Source organism: Anomalospiza imberbis, chromosome 3 (genome assembly GCF_031753505.1).
Source record: "Anomalospiza imberbis isolate Cuckoo-Finch-1a 21T00152 chromosome 3, ASM3175350v1, whole genome shotgun sequence".
Lineage (NCBI taxonomy): Eukaryota > Metazoa > Chordata > Aves > Passeriformes > Viduidae > Anomalospiza > Anomalospiza imberbis.
Window position 1 is genome coordinate 66,479,152 of NC_089683.1, and position 17,734 is coordinate 66,496,885.

Here is a 17,734-nt window from a genome sequence, read left to right on the forward strand (position 1 = left end):
CTTTAAAAAAAAAAAAAAGAAGCACAGTAGTGAAATCATGTATAATGCAAGCTAGTGACTATTCAGCCAGAGCTCCAAAAGTAAAAGAAACATTTAGAAAAACATATTAGGGGAAGAGAGACAAAGGAAAAAGCAGAAGCTGAGTATATATTAAAAACTCCACCAGCAAAAACTTTTGGTGATGCTTTTGTAAATAAGATGTGAGGGGCAGATGCTCCTTTTTTCATCATTTCATCCTATGTTGAGAATACCAGGGGCAAAGTTCCTCTGACAGCTAGATGCACAGCAGCCCTTGCCATCTGGTATGTAAAGTGCATCAAGGCTCAGCACAGGAAGCAGAATGAACATCATGAAAATCTATTTTAACCAGTATTGTGCTGGAGCTAAGGAGAAATCTATGTGGAAGTTGAGATGACAAGAGGATGAAAGATGGGAAAGCCCACAGACATAGGACAGGGACAGGCACCTATTGAGTGGTATAGCCACCATGTGTGCACATGTGTATAGCCACTCACTGGGTGTCTTTTTCTTTTCAATCTTCAGGAAGAGGCAGCCAGAGTTCTCGCCCACCAGCCAGTGTCCGTCGGCACATGTGCAGCTTTGAAAAATCCCTGCAGTGAATGTGTAAGAGAAGCTGCATGACAAAGAGTGGTTTTACCCCTTGCTTTCTTTATCTCATTGGTTTATCATGTCTAATGATGGGACAAATGTGGTGCATGCCATTAAAGATGGGAAATTTGCTTATGTCCCCTTGTTTCACACAATACTTTAAACATTGTCCAGATGTAATGAAGAGGACACTGAATAATTTTTTTGCAGCTTTTACATTTTTATTTCTAAATGCCTACAACTTTGCGAATATGTCCTCTTGTACTAATTTTATCTTCTTTTTCCATGTAGCCAACATTTTTCTCCTTTTTGTAGTTTTCCATAAAGATGCCATTATCCTGTGTGCTTCACATGGCAAAACACCTCTGCTGTGCACAGCCCTTGCTAACCCATGGTTGTTATTAAACTGCAGCTGCAGACCCAGCTGAGGGAGCAAAGAAAATATTTATTTGGTGAGATTTGCAGAAAACAGGGAAATCACAAAAAGGCACATGTAAATAAAAGCAGCAGGATTTGGTGTAGGAACAAACAGCATCTCAAAATAACAGCAGTGAATCCTTTTTCTGTTGTAATTTCTGAAAGATGTTCAGATTCTGCATAGTTCTGCATTCAGCAAACAATAGTGAAGTCCAGCTCTTCAGAAGCAAGAAGTGCAAATTCTGTCCTCTCTGAGCAAACACAAACACGGTGGAGAAAACATGCAAGCTGTTGCAAAAACCGAAAGACTTCACCTCATTTCTTCCAGATCTGTGCTCATTTCCATCTGATAAGCAGCAGATGTGTAACAGTCTTGCTTCCTGCCCCAGGGAAGATTGTGCAGTGACTCGGTGGAAAGATGCTTGTGATCCACTGACACAGCATTTTGGGCAGTGCTGCTCACTGTAACCAGAGATGCTGTTGCACTGCTCTGAGTAGTGCAAAGCATTTTAGCCCTGTGTATGTCTCTGAGAGTCTATGCAATTTGTGGGCATGTAGCAACAATGTTCATTCAATCCAACCTGCCTCTCTGATTTGCAGATCAGGAGAAAGCATCATACATTTGGGGCAGTCGTGATGGCTTTATGGGGCTTGTGCAGCAACCAGATTTGGCACCCTGAAAGGCTAATTGTACACAGGCAGTGTAAGGAGCAGTACAAACTATTTGTTACTATGCTCTAGTCAGAACAATATGCCCCTTTTTCTGAACTGGAACAAGTGCTGCAGATTCTCAGGGTACAGATCACCAATTGTCTGTCTGGAAATTAAAATAGGAGTCCAACACAGGCATACTATTAGGAGGCAAAAGCAAATGCAACAACAGATTCTAATCAGAAAAGCATGGGCAAAAGCCGTGAAACTCCTGTGCACAGGGAAAGCTGAACCTCCTGCTTTTTGCATGACTATGCTTAGGATATTTTTTTTCAGTTTGGAAAAAAAATCCTTATCCGCATGAGCTCCCAATAAACACCTCTGGTGGGACTCCAACCTGTCAACGGGTCTGCAAATGCTTGTGGTAGCTGCCCAGATAAGAACAGCTTCAAGAAGCAGGGGAATTTTTCAGATCTGCTGAGCATGAAGCTTGCTATTTTTGCTTCTCTGCCTGTCTCTGCCCCTCAGGCTTCCCCCTCCTTCCAGCCAGGGCTGATGTGTCCGGAGGGCTGGCAGAGTTGCAATGGGGCTCAGGGAAGGGCACGTCCTCTGTCAGCAACCTGAGCTCCCTGTGGCCACACAGCCTAGTTTGAGCAGTAGGCAATTGTCCATCGTATCACCAACTGCCCATCACCACCATCTGGTCCCAGTCTCATTCACCAGAGCTCCAGCAGTTTGTCAGTCCAGGTTTTCATTAGGAGGCCCTGCTTCACCACTCCAACATGCTATAAATCACCACACATGCTATGGTTTCCCTCAGCTCTCACCTACAAGCAAGTACATGAAGACTCTTGAAACTGTCTTGTGTTTTGATGCATATAATACTTAGCATCATTTTTTTCACCAATGTTCATCTCCATTCTCTGTACAGTGCTGGAGATGGTTAGAAATGCAGAATCATCAAAACACAGAATCATAACATTTTATTATCATATTAAAAAAAAAAAACCCAGAAGCATCAGCTTCGAGTTTCAGGGCTCTTTTCTTCTGAAGCTGCACATTCGTTACCATGGAAACTTTCAGATACACCCAAAAAACCCACAGGCTTTACAGGCTCCTTTATCTACTGCAGCACATTAGGGAGAGCTGTACATTACAAACAAGAGGCCTCATGACTAAGCTTCCTGTGGCAATTTGGCTAAGTTTGCCACAGGGTTAAGCACTCAGAATGCTGGCATGCTTAGGCAAGTCTGATGGCTCTTTAAGCCCTATTTAAACTGTTAGGAATTTATTTTATTCTCAAGTATACCAGATAATCTGACAAGTTATTGTGGAAGAAGGGTCTCATTGACTGCTACCCCTGCAAAGGCTGCACACTTTTTGGCAGGAAATATCTGGGGCAACAGGCTTTTCTGTTCATAAGGAATTGCTCCTTCTCTGCTACAGCTATTGACTAGGAAATATTCTGGTCATGTGGTATCATTTGGCCCATTTTTTTAGCTTCATTTAGAGGTCTCAGTTGGGCATCTCTATGCCATGTGAAATACCTTTCAGCCTTGGTGCTAATGCCTTTGAGATGCTTGAAAAAAACAGAATATATTTGGATATTTTAGTTTTATGTCATGCAATCTGTCCTATGTCCCCAGTGTTTTATTATTGCTGTTCACTATACAGCTTTCAGCTTGTCAATATCTTTTTGGTAAAAAACATTGTGGCCCAAATAATTTTCCATCAGAACCACAGAGGATTACAGAAAGCAAGGAAAAACCTCCAACTGTCCTAATTACTATTAAACTGCATTCATAGGAAAGACCTACTGATCTCTGCACTGTGGTGTGGTGCTTTTGAGTGGGGAATACAGAATTCATGGGCAATTTTTGTGGTTTTATTCTGTTCAAAGTTCATTAATTAGTATTTCTTATTCAACAGCAGTTCTATGGTATTTCTTTTGATGTAATGTTTTTTGAAGGTTGCTGATCTTCACAGCCTCCCAGTCCTACAGACTATTTTGCCTTAGCTGCACCCACCTACACTTTTTGTAAATGAACTTAATTCTAACGTTTTCTTCGTATGTTCCTAAGCTTTCCAGGTTCCTTTGCTACAAACATTGTACTTTTCAGTTTTCAGGTTCTATCAGCTGTACTCCCTTCTGAGCCTGTAAGAATAAATGCTTATGCTCAGGCATTGGCATTGGCTGCACTGTCATAAACATTTATTTGAATTTGCAGCATGAAATACACCTTCAGATAACACAAATGAGCTTCTCCGTTGATACCAGAGGACCTATGATGATTTACACCATGTTTTCCCATGCATTAACTTTATTATCCTTAAAAAAATTGCAAAAATGATTCAGTAGGATGAATTAATTCTGAATATTCAGTGGGCTTTGCTTGTTAATAAGAATAAAATAAACAGATTCAAAAGCTGTTCACTACTAAGAGCACTTTTTAATTTCACTTTGATTTGCAGGTTTCTCATCTTCATTTCTTGAACACTGGATGAATTTTCTTGCTATTTCTGACAAATTGTTTATTATCCTGAACTTTGTATTATCTATTAGATTGTTTTCTCAAAGCAACACTTTAGTAGTTGATTTTTTTTTTCAAAATACCTAATGAACACACAGATGGGGCAAATTTTTTCACTATATTGGATATCTGAAATATGACACAGCTTCTGTATTTCAGATGAGACTACAAATTTCTGGTAGTAGTGATCATGAGTAGTCAGACCTTCATACACATTATGAGTGCAATATTCTCACACCTCTTTTGAGCTAGGTAGGTTAGATTTATGATACATGCTGAAGTTGTGAGACTTCAACTACACTGAAGCAATGCACTGACCATTTCTCTCACCACCCCCCACTCTCCCCAAATTCAAGGCTGTAAAAAAGCACTTATGTACATAAATATTATTGTTATGTCTCAAAGTGAATAAATCTACTTATTTTGGGACATATATCCAAGCTGTTGGATTTGGAAATAATTCCCTACCCCATAGGCCAGATATGAGCCTAGCAGCAATCCACTTCTGTGGTAGCACAAATGTAAAGTGAGTGATCCCAGTCCTGGTTCCAGCTTTCCCCATCCGGGTGACCAGAGCAGAGAGGTGAGGGGGGCTGCCAACCTCTGATCCTGCCCAAGGATCTGATCCCAACCTGGAGACCCTTTGGATGGAAACCAGGATCTCATCACAGGGTACTCAGCCTAGGCATAGCTACTACATCCACATTACAGACTGTATAATATTAAAATTTCAATTTAAAAAAGAGAAAAATATCCCAATTATCAATAGGGTCAATATACATTAGAAAGCCTATGTATAACTCAGATAAAGTAATGCTTATCTTCTGTATTACAGTAACTTATAAAGGAAATTAATATGCTACATTTATTTTACATAAACCAGTGGCCAGACAGAGTTGGAAAGGCAGCTCTGGACTTGAGCTCACCCACAACACCTCTAAGTATCATCAGGTTCTGCCCTGGCAAGACAGTATGACAGCATTATGTTTTCCTATATTTTTTGTAGCAGTTTTTATCACACATTTAAAGTAGTGCTCTAATTTACATAGAATATTGTGTCCAATGCCCAAGGCAATTTTGTCCAAAAAAAAAAAGGCAGAGGGGGAGGAAGGGAGGAAGGGAGCAACAAGGAAAAGTTAGTTAAGTAGTTTAAATTTCCAGAAACACAAGTGGGAGGTTAAACATTGCTCTAATTATACAGCATTAACAAAAGCATTGGAGCCATGCTGTGAGAACAATTTTAAGTTCCTCTTGTCACCAAGGTAGAGATTATAGTGTGAACGAACTAAAGCTGAAATTGGTTTATGATTATTTTTTTCATTTAGGTGATTATATGAGGCAAAAATCCTGAGCATACACCAGATAGGGACTGTGGTTGATGATGGCTCCCTCACTCAGGAGAGAGTGCAGAGAAATTCTACCAACCCAGGTTTAAGAGATGAGTCCCTAGAACCAGTGTTCTAGAAGTTTTGCTTTGCTAATGAGCATCAGGGCTGGCTGTGGCAGCTCTGAGAGGAGCGGCTGCTCAGTGCAGGGAGATATCGCTACCCTGGTTTAAAATCTGCTCACTCCCTTAATCAAATTGCATGCCCCAGTGGCTTTACTGAAATGGAGACAATAACAGGAGACCTTGGGGATACCAATGAAGCACCTGCAGTGTGCTGCAGTGCAGGTATTAGCCTTAGATTTTCAGCTTGTTAGCTTAGACCCTGGCAACCATGAGACAGCACTGGGACAGAGCTTTAGGCAGGCTCATTACCAGGTACGTGACTGTAGTGTTGGAGAAAGTTTGTAGTTTACTGACTGCCTCTCTGTGGGCACAGCAGAAATTTCTCCACTGGCTTCCCTAGGATGGCATCCATCAGCAAGTGCTCTGTGGGGGTGAGAAAGGTTTTGTCCAATGCACAGTTTTTGATCAGGGCATTTCTTTTACCACTGTATCCCAGTGCGTCCAAAGGCTGGTCATCTCAGTGTCAGTGTTCAGGGACAGCTCTGCATGCGCTGTGCTCCGGAGCCAGCTGTCAGTGGCTGTAACTGGGCTCTCTGAAGGGAGGAGCAGCATTTGGTGACTGGGCAGTACCTGACACTGACCTCCTCTGGTTGCTGGTAAGACAGTTCAGGGTTCGTTTCGGACTTAATTTTTCCTGAGAGGAGACTGCCAGGTTATCCCAGTGCTTCCTACTGGCTGTGGGATTTCAGTTACTACAGTGACTACAAGGAGGTAGGTTGGGCCAAAATATTGGGCTGGCAATGAAAGACAGGTAACATTTATTATTTCTCCTATAACGTCTTCCTCTGGTTAATTGCCATTGTTGCTTAAAAAAAACCAAACAGCCTTACATATTAAATCTGTGCTCTGTGTCTTTTCTAACACCACCAAGCTGGCTCAAATGACTGCGTCACTCATCTCAGCAAGATTAAGAATCTTAATCAATTAAGATTCTTCCTCAGCTCATGGCCATTTGGAGAAGATAGCAGACCACCATTCTGGCATCCTGAAAGGATAAAACAGGGGATGAACTCTTTAACAGATCTATTTTAACAGAAAGGGCTCTTTCTCATGCATTTTGACTGACTACATCTGAAGCCATTTTCCAACCTGTGGGTTCTTGGAGTTAACGTCATCAGAACACATACTATTCTGCTTAACTATTTCATGTGCTATCAGTTAGGGATTGCTATGCATAAAATGTTCAAGGCAAAAAAAAAAAAAAAAAACAAACAAAAAAAAAAAAACCACGAAGCTTCAGGGACACAAGACTCAAAGGTGATTTAATTCTCTATGCTCTCTTGATCTCAGGTTATAACTTTGTTGGTGAAAAGACCAGCGAGTTGCACAGACTAACTTACCTTAGACCAATGGGACAATAATTTTTCACCTCAGAAGCATTCAGCCTCTGAGATGTAAAGAAACCTTTTCTATCCAACATCTAATGTAAGTCATCTTCAGAATCCTGCAGCATGGAGAGGAGCCAACTGTTGTGGAGTACTCAGACTTGACACTCCTCCAAGGAAGCCAGTAAGGTCAGATCCTCCTGGAACTGGCAAGAGCAGGACTCTGTTCTTGGCCTGAAACTGGAGTTGGGTCTGGGGAAGTTGTGGTCACAAGGAGGGACCAGATTTTGGTCATCTGGAGATAATTAACAATGAACAGTGAGCTAAAAAATTATAGGCATGTCCTACTGTTGGGCAGGCATTTTGAACCATTTTGAACCATAGCCTCAGACTTGGGAGCATCAGTTCTTTTAAAGAATTTCAGGAAGTAACTATTAGGATCTGAATTTTTTTTCCATCTTGTTTAGTGTCTATAATAAAGAAAACAAGCTGAAAGTTCCCCAGAGTCATGCAGAGAGTATGTTACAAAGATCAATGCATGTATTAGAAGCAGAATTTTGAATTTCCAAAAATAGCAAAAACTCTGCTCATGAAACTAATAAAAACTCACACCAAAAATATATTTACTTCTATTTCCTCTAAAATACAAAACACATAGTTAAAGCTGTGGAGAAAATTGAGAAAAAGCATCTAAATTCAAAGTATGTTCTTGCCTATAAGCAAAAGCAAACCCACCCTATGTGCTGATGGGATATACAGACATCTGCCTGAATATATGGACTAGATGGGAGGATTTGGAGAAATAGTACGTGGAGTGTTACACTGAGTATACGCAAGTACAAACCTTACGATTCCTTGAGACCCCAAGAAGCTCACTTCTGTGCAGAAAGTGTGAAGTCTAAATCCTATGAGAAATTGACAGGAGAAAGGACAGAGTTAGGGAAGATAAATAAGCACATGGTGAACATGAACTGGGTAATCATCCTACTGATAAAATGAAGAAACAACCACTTGGTGTCATCTTGTTGCTGTGCAACTGAACATCAGGTTTTCAATACCCCAACTGTGACCTGGCTTGGTACCCTCTCTCGCCTTTGTGTGGAAAACCATCCCTTCTCCCATTACCCCAGGCAGATTATTTTGATCTTGACCTTCTGCAATGGATGTTTCATTCAAAAGAGAAGATGGCAATCACTTAGCGAGTGGTGAGCACACAGTCAGGATTGTCATCGTTGCTTTGAGCAAGTGAGACAACTCCTTCTCTCACTGAGACTCAGTTCAGGTCTGAGCTTTTCCAGACTCATCTTTGCTTTTTGTCTAAATGTCAATTAATGATATTCAAGATGACTGCTCTTTGTTCTAGCAAGGGTTCTTCTTTCATTGCAATGATGAATTCTTCCTGAAAATGTCAAACTTGGTGCGACCCTCTGCCAGCCATCCAGCAAGACAGAGCCCAGGTATTTCCATGACAGTCTTGGGACTCCATCTCAAAATGTGACTCATTAACAGGCATGCCTGGACATAGCAAGAAGAGCAAGTAGAGGGAAAGAGCTGGAACAATAATCTGAGGCAAATCATCCACGGATCTTGTCAAATCCCACAGAGAGCCACTGCAGCCCTAGAGCTTTTTGTCATGAGGCCATTGGAGCCATGAGCAGTAAGGACTGGCAAGCAGAAGCAAGCAGGACCAGCTCTCCCTGAGGAGCAAGTTGCTACCAGACAAATCCTGATGAAATAGTTTGCTTACATTTGGACGTTGCAGTCCCAGCACAGTTTAAGCATGGCCATTAACTTGAGACTATGGAGAGTGCTACAGAAGAAAGAAGTAGGAGCAGAATTTGAGAGTGAGGGAGAGGGAAATGAACTAAATAGGAGCAAGTCTTGGAAGAGAGAGGTAGTGAGCTCCTTAAAATAGCTGTGCTTGCCTTTGATGTAAAATACAAAATCTTGGAAATAAAATGAGATAGAGAAAAAACAGATGGTGTGAGGAGGGATTCAAAAGTGAGGGGACACCAGAACTAGATATGAAGAAATCATGCAGAAGTGGACTTAGCACAAAAGGCAGCAGATAATCATAACATTTTTTTAGAAAAGCTCTTTGCAGTAAGTGTAAGCTACAGCATCAGCAAAATACGAGAGCACTTGATTTATTTTCCTCTCTACAAGAAGAGACTTGTTTTGAAGTTAAAGTAGACCAAATGTGTTTCTGTGTGAAGAGTTTGCAGTTCTTGGCATGTTAAACATTACTTTAAAAATCTTTCACACCCAAGAGTTACACTCATTTGCTTATCTTTATAGCACATTAAAAAAAAAAGTCATACCATAGATCATTTGATCAAAACAGGAATGGTTTTAAACCTTCATTCTTATCTTTTCATTGATCACTAGAATATAGAGGTTTCCTTCTTCAGTTGGGAACGTGGCTTTCTTATCTCTTAGGCTAAAGCTCTAAATCAAAACAGCTCCAGGTCCTACCAACTACATGCTTTGGGAAGTTATGAATTTTTTAGATTGGTCCTTTCATGTGCCCCAGTTCCCACAGAGGTGGTGAGTCACAGGTCCAGCATTTGGAGTCTGGAGTTGGAGATGAGCTTCCCAGCTTGGATCCACCTAAAATCCTTTTTTTTCCTCCAGGAGTACTTACTTCTTGACAGAAAAATGACACATTGTCATGTATATTCTTTTCTGTTTTGACAGATTTACAACACTATATGTTTTGTACCAGTCTCTTCCAGCTATGACAAAGTCAGTCAATATGGGTTTTTTTTAAAAAATTCAAGTGGCAATTATTTACTTCTTGAAAGAGAAAACCATGAGAATATGAGCAAGGAAACCAAAATGCTTAGAACAATACTGCAATACTGTAGGGGAAGCAATCTCCTCTGGTGTGTGCAGTAGCAGGAGGTGAAGCTGCTGTGCCAGCCTCCCACTCACTTTGTCTCCCATCTGCACAGCAGTCTCAGGGTCTGAAATATAATCCTTTGTTTGCTTCTGGTCCCTGAGGGATAAAACCCTGAAATAAGGCTGCTTTGAATAAATCATCTCAGAATTTCTCTCTGTCTCTGGTTTTCACCCAGATGATGTATTTTAGAATTTGTGAACCATCTCTACTGCCTGACCTGTAATTAAACAGTTGCTTGGTTCTCTAAAGCAATGCTCAGCTCCCTGTCCCACCAGCTGCTCACAAGCTGCCACTCAGCTTTGAGTGCTGCTCCCTTCAAGGGTACAGGGAAATGCAAAACCGTACAGCTCGTCAGAGTCGGACCTGACCCTCAGATCCTCACTCGGCCAAACCGCCCAGCGTTTTGGTGGGACCCAGTCCGTATGAGGAGTCAGAGGGTTTGACTCACTATGGTCGTGCTGCTGCTTGTTCCTCCTCCCACACAAACCAACTGTTTTATGTCCCAGAATTTTAGCTTGGTTTGTAAATAACAGTCACTCGGGAAGAAGTGCATTTACCTCCCACCTGATGGAGGCCCTGGGAGTCATTCATTTCTCTGTTAGCTAATCTGTTTCTAAGGGGAAAAGGGAATAAAAGGGAAATAGGGGTTAGCAACAATTTATCTCTCTACCCAGTTTGCCAAAGGCTATGACTGTGGATTGTTTTTCTTCCAACAGCTTGAAAATATTTCCTATGAACTGCAAATCAGGCTTAATTAAATCTTTTCCTGTGTTTTTTTCTTCCCCCCTGCAAAATGGTGAGCAAACCTAGATACTAAATGACAGCTCAAGTCCCCAAACCACAGATGTCTCTCCCATAGCCCTTCCCGTAAGCTAGCCTTTCCAGGTTGGCTGTAGGATGGATAACCAACATCACTTTTGGATGAAAATCATAGTGTTGTTTTCTCATGTAGTATTTCTGGGAGGACATGAAAAACTCGAGGGGGGAGGCTTACTAATGAGGCAAAACAATCAGTATTTTTGTAGTGTTGTTTGTTATACTGCCTGTGTCTTCGTAATGTAAATGCAAATAAACCATCTTTATTTTATTCATAGTTCTAATGGAAAGTCTGTGTCATGGTCTGAACCAGGTGGAAGACAAGATCCAAAGGGGGAACATACGTGGCACAGACTCTCAGTGCATGTGAAGAACCAGGAGACAGGGTGCAATCAGACAGCGGTGATCAAACCCCTCACTAAAGACTACCACGGCCAAAGTCTGACTTTTACTGACATCAGCACTAAGACTCTGTACAATGTGGTGGAGGAAGAAGACAGAGAACCCATTCACCTCAACCAGTCCAGCAGTCCTTCCATGGTGGTGCACAGGCGGGTGGCAACGACCCCCCCACTGCAGGCCACGGTGGAGGAAACCCAACTCTTCTTGTCTGAGCAGTCCCCCAAGACCCTGCCCCTGCAGCCACAGTCTCTCATGGACCAGCTGCAAGGAGTGGTCAACAAGTTTGCCACCGGCATCCCCGACTTCAACACTGTCCTCCCCACTCCCGGCTCAGGGAATGGCGTGCGGCCCCCCTGCCCACCCCCACCACCCCAGCAGCAGCCCCTGCAGCCTTTCCAGGTGGCTGCCTTCAGCGAGGAGCCCCTGTCTCCCCCGGCTGAGGAAGCCGAGAGTGAGAAGGTGAAGCTCATTCAGGGATATGTGTATGAAAAGAGCACAGAGGAGGAGGAGGAGGATGAGGAGCCAGCAACCAGCAAACTGACTCTAGAAGACTCTCCGGCGCTGACGCCCCCGTCCCCTTTCCGGGATTCAGTGGCTTCGGGCAGCTCGGTGCCCAGCTCCCCTGTGTCGGAGTCAGTACTCTGCACACCCCCAGATGTGACCTATGCCTCTGTCATCCTGAGGGATTATAAGCAAAGCTCGTCCACCCTGTAGATGCTGCAAGAGACAAGATGGGAAGGACTTCGGCAGCTGCCCACTGGGAGGACTTGTGGAGACAAGCCTCCCAGGGCCGTGGGAGAGAGAGCAGAGAACAGTGACAAATGACAGGGCAAAAATTTCATCCTGCACTTAAATAACTAAAATGAAACAAAAAGAAAATAAAAAATCCATTCTGAGGGCTCAAGATTCTCTATCTGTTAAAAATAAAAATACTGTACTTTGGGAAAACGTTAGGAAACCATAACAAAGCACAAACTAAAGGAACATCTTCTATAGCAAAAAAAAAAAAAAGAATAAACACGCAGGAAAAAAAATATAATCAAACTTAGTCACACCCACTCTTGGCAATGCTTTAAAAGGACTCTGGGAAGTGTGACCTGGAGAAGTCATTAGCACACCTCATGACTGCTGTCTGTCTGCTATGGGAGTAACACACCCAAGAGCTGGAAGGGCAGAGTGTGGTGCAGGGGAACAAAGCTACTTGTATATAAGACATATATGCATAAACATTTTTTTCCTGGTTTCTACAGGTGGCATAACTGTGGAACTTTATTTTGGGGAGAGGAGATGACATAATGTGAAAGCACATGGCTCTTACTGACTCCTATCTGAAAGATTTCTTCTTCATACTAGGCTGCATTTTGGGGGATTTGGGCTTCTTTTAATGTTGATTGTGAACAGAGCAAGAAATATGATCAAGTTAAGACTCAAGAGGTTTCTGAAGAAAGCCTTGCCATACTACTTGTAATATGATAAGGACTTAGAAAAACTGCCCTTTTGTATAAGGTTGAAAACCATGTGGCGAAACTGTTACACAACATTTCCTGTAGCAGAACAATATTCATTGACTATCTTTTCATAAAATAACGTATTTTGCCATGCCATTGCATCATTCCTTTGTGTTACTTTGGAATCAAATGCATTGAGAAATAGCTGTTTACTTAGAGCAACAACTGTTAGTCTGGAAGAAAGGCAATTCCACACTGGGGGTTACGGAGCCTCCAGGCAAGAGGGTGAGCGTATGTTTGTGTATCTGTATGCATGGGTACGGTGTGTGTGCAGAGTAATGTCCAATAACTACCACTGGAAGATTGTCTTATATACTATGAATATTTTTATGTTTAAATCATGTTTTTATATCACGTTGGTACAAATATTCAATAGATCTTTGAAGGTTTGTATGCTGTGCTAACACATCCTTTTTTTTCATATACAAGCTGAGACAGTCGTTACCCTTATAATAGGGTGCTTTGTTTTGCAGATATTTTATGAAGTAGACATATTATATTAATAACCAGTGCATTGAGAACTTGTTATTTTACATGTTTTGCAGTAAGTGTGGCTAACCAGAAGAAAAAAAAAAAAAAAAAAAAAAAAGGTCTGTTTTAGAACTCTTGCAGGTGAGAGACAGGAAAAGTAATACAACTATTTCACTGCTTCAGATAATTTAAAATAAAATCATGTCAGGACAGGAAATTTCATCAGTGCTTAATGTGTGCATAAATTCCCAGGTGTTGCTATTGACAGTTCTTTTAAACCCTTTATGATGTTTAGTTGCATGTTCTTTCCTTATGCTTTTACTTCTTGTATTTAATATACAATACAGCTTAAAGGTCACTTCCAGGCAGTTGTAGTTCTGTCATTTATTCCTCCTCCTCCTCCTCTATCTTTCATGTGTTTCCTAGAGATGGGCCTAATCCAAAGCTCCCTAATGACTGGCACGATAAAAGTCCAGGTCTAATTGCTGTAGCCTGAACTTAATTATAATGATGATTACCCTATTTATAAATGTGCTTATTATACATAGATCAGGATTTTAGCTGCTATGGTCTTTGCTTGTGCTACTGAATTCAGCTGAGGATGACGATCTGTCCCAAAATTCCACAGTTTATTTTAAAAATATTTTAAAGGAACCTCTTCCTGTTAATATAGTTGCAAACCCTGATTTTAACCATGCTTCTTTTGACTATTCTACTAGAGTTTTTCCGAATTAATCATAATTCTACTATTTTTCTTTCTTTTCACTTGAATTTTAAGAAGTCCTGCTTGTTATCAGTTCTTCTCTGAAGATACAAATCTCATAATTTATCCCTACTTATGCAGTATTGGTATTGGAAGGTTTGGCTCATATTCAAAACCAGAGAGAGACTTTTTTTCTCATCCAGTTTTCACAATGTTTGGGAATATTATAATATATATAATATATTATATTATAATATATAATATAATATATTACTTATGGCCAATTGCTATCATTGTCCTGATGTGGAAAGCATGAAATGACTTTGCCCAAAGACATGTTTTTGTCAGTATATTGATGTCTCTGTAATGAATTGAAGATACCTTAGGTTTAGTTGGTTGAATATTTGTTCTGTTTGGGGCTTTCAGGGGGATATTTTTTGTTGCTGTTTTTTTTTTTTTATTTAAAGTGCTGATTAGTCCTTAAAGCAGCGAGAAAAATGCCATATCTTCTTTGCTGATCACTGCACTGGCAATGAATTCTATCTTCTAATAATTTTATTATAAGATCTGCTAAGCTGTTTCCAAAAACATACATTGTCAGTAGCACAGAGCTGATACTAAGAAGCCAGACTTTGAAGATCTGAGAGAGATAAGAAAAAGAAATATAGCAGATTTGTATAGACGAGGAGATGGCAATGTGGCAAGGTAATATACTGTTTTCATATCTGTCTGTTTTGAACATATTAAGCACTGATTTTATTACTGCAATGTAATTCTATCATGAGTAGGAGTTTTCTTGAAATTCAGTATATTAGCTTTTAGTTTGTAATTGTTAAAACTGGAAACATACACATACGTAAATATATCTAAAGAGCAAGAACTCACCTTGTGTATGCAGCTGTATGAGCTATGAAGCTTTCTGTAGAAGTTCTTTCTTTTGGTCTGTCAGATGCTTGATGAAAACTGCCTTTTTGTCAAAATGATCTTGAAAATGCTGTAAAATAAATATTTTCTATTTATTATTTAAAAATAGAATGCCACAATTTATTTTTTTTTTGTTTCTTGAATAGGAAATAGTCATGTATTAATTGTTCCAGGGCTTTTCAGCATCATGAATAAGAGATGGTGGGATATTTAAATGGAGGTAGGTATTGATTAAATTGTGTCATGAAGGTGAGATGATGGAGGGTTGGAGGAATTTTGCTTAGGTAAAAAAACCCAGCTTTTTGGCTTCTTAATAAAATTCAGAAGCCCTGTAACTATGTATTCAGGCAGACAGGTTGTAGAAGAGAATTCAATGGGAAATGACAGGAAATTTTGCTTCCCAAGGACATGGGAAAACACCAGCCCTTCTCTGAAAATTGAGATGTCTGCTTCTCCCATCAGGGAAATTGCAATATGCTTTCTTGACAGCTATAAATGATAGCCATTGTTCCACCCTGGCATTTTTGTGTCCTACCTTTACTGCTTCTAGATACAGCAAAGTACTGGGACTCCTGACTTCTGCTCTGCAACTCACAAACACTGTGGCTTTTTGGTGTCTCCTGAACTGCTCTGTGCCTCAACAAGATGCTTTTTTGGAGTGCTCCCGGGATTTTCAGAAACAAGTGGCACTAAACATAGAAAATCTAGAATTTTTTAAATCTTTACACTTATGAATAGGCTTGTGGCTCCTTTGTTTGGATCTGGCCTTGCAAGAGCCCATGTCTGAGGAGTCAGTCCACCTACAACTACTGCAATGCAGGAGTACAGACACTGACATTTCATTCTGTGGTAAGTGCCAAAAGTTTGGTCTCTTTGTTCATAGAAGTTTTCTTTTTTCTTATCCCTTTTTATTTTTGTTTTCAAAATCTTTTCTGTCTATGTCTTAGTAAAAATTCTCCTGACCAAGTGTATTCAATCAAAAAAACATCCTCAGAGAAACACAGCACTTACTCACCGCCAGAACACCCAGTGCAACGTTGCACAAACTGCTGAAATAAACATCTAAAGTAATTTTTCACTGGGTAAATGGATGGCTGGACCAGAACCACAGAGCAGCAAAGCACACTTGGGATTTAGTCTTCATCCTTCTGTCAAGGACAGAGTGTTGGCAGCTCCACCAGACCAGCCCATGCCTCTCCACCCAACTTCTGCTTATTACCTGGGTCTCCAGACTGGTGTCAGGTACACTTTGCATGGACTAAGTGGCTACCACAAGAAAAAGGCAGTGGAAATTTGGCTCCTGGGCTTGTATTCATCACTCTTTAGACAAAAAAAAAGGGAGCAGGTTGCTAATATCTGTCCTACACAAGGTTTGAGTGACTGTTAAAAATGCTTCTTATATGGGAGTGGGAAAAGTGTGGGTTTGCAGATTGCATTGTTGTGGTCGTTTTTTTTTTTCTTTTTTTCCCAAATAAATGAGTCACTAGACACTTGGCAAGTATCTGTCTGCAAATCATTGGGAAGGAGAAGCAGACACTGTAGCCTATTTTTATCTGTGTAAGATTCCCAACAGGGATATTAGCAAAAAAGAAGATAAGGAATGACATGCTGCCAAGTGCACGGTACTACCACAGGCCCCATATCTGGACCTGGACTCACATTTTGGCAAACTCTGCAAGCTCCCAAGCAGAGACAGTAGAGGAGAGCAGGAGTGACTGGTTGCGATTTCCAGTGCTACAGGTAAATTGTATCCTGCTAAAAAAACAAGCAAGTTATTATTTGTCTTTAATTCAACTTCCAGATCTCAGTAAATCACACAAACGGGACTGCTCCCCCAAGAAAGCAGGTCACTCTTTGGTACCAAGTAAGAGCATTTGTTTTCTACTTGGTTTCACTGTGGGCGTAAGCAATGTATCTCTACAGAAGTAAAATATCGTTGTGAGTTGTGGGTTTCCATAACCAAAAGGCCTCTAGGTAGGTGGAGAAGCAGCTGGCACAGATAGCAGTGCAGACAGATAAGAGTTTAGGAGTGGTATGTATCTATGACATTTAATCCACCCACTTTATTTATTGCACACCATGCAATGTGTAGGTGGCATGAGATCCATTCCCCCACCTACTCGACGGTATGGTGTGTGGGACTCCTACTTCCCCGTGCTGCTCTGAGGCTGAACCAGGAACAGATCTGCAAGACCTCCCTCCTAGAAAGATGGTGTGCCTGGAGGACTGGCTCAGGGCAGGCGAGTCTCTCTGGTCAGCTCCCTATTTTCCTAACACAGGGTGTCTTTGCAATGCACCAAAAGTGTATTTTCCTTGCAAACGTCACCTAGAGACGGGGAATTTCAATGCTGTGGAATGCCTCAGAATAAGTCAATAGTTTAAAAGGAGCTGTTTCCCCAGCTGCCTCCAACAGCCCGTGGTGAGATGTCCCCCACAGCCAAATAGACTGTCAGTCCTACAGCCATAATCCAGGGTGCAATGGTCCATTGCCCTCCGGGTGCCCAGCAGCCCACACTGCCCAATGTCACTGGTGCACGTACAGCCCCGAGCAGGTTCTTGGTGGGAGCTTCACGCTGTTGCTCCCTGAGCTGCTGGCACTCAGAGGTCTGAGTGGCACTGAGGGCTTGCTGTGGCCTTCACTGTTCTCAATGACACAGGGAAAGAGAAAGAGCAAAAGAAAGACAACAACTTGCCTTTATCTCTCTTACAAGACAGGCAGGCAGGACTGTGCCATGGAGCCAGCAGTGTATCCCTTATGGCTTCTGACAAAGTCCTGACAGTTCCTGTGATTTGCATGTCAACAGACATAAGGAATTGGCCCTTCATTCTTTAGCTACTCTTGTTAGATAACAATTAAATGGACAAAATGCAAAATTATAAAGGCAAAATGCTTAAATACCACCACTGGGAGCGATGTCTCTCATGGAAGCTGAATCTGAGTAATATTTTCAAAAATGTATGGTAT

General features: G+C 41.3%; 1 protein-coding gene across 7 annotated transcripts in view; it reads left to right on the top strand.

Annotated features, from left to right (window-relative positions):
• Positions 1–14,880, top strand: part of GRM1 (glutamate metabotropic receptor 1) — a 179,368-nt gene extending 164,488 nt beyond the window's left edge. For 2 of the 7 annotated variants that reach the window (XM_068184885.1, XM_068184887.1), the window contains 2 exons: positions 544–624; positions 11,075–11,213. In XM_068184885.1, coding sequence (XP_068040986.1) covers positions 544–604 — 61 coding nt within the window. In that variant the 3' untranslated portion in view covers positions 605–624; positions 11,075–11,213. Of the gene's footprint in view, positions 1–543; positions 625–11,039 lie in introns of all 7 variants that reach the window. The other 5 variants (XM_068184884.1, XM_068184886.1, XM_068184881.1 and 2 more) reach the window with 3 other exon arrangements.
• The last annotated feature ends 2,854 nt before the right edge of the window (positions 14,881–17,734 follow it).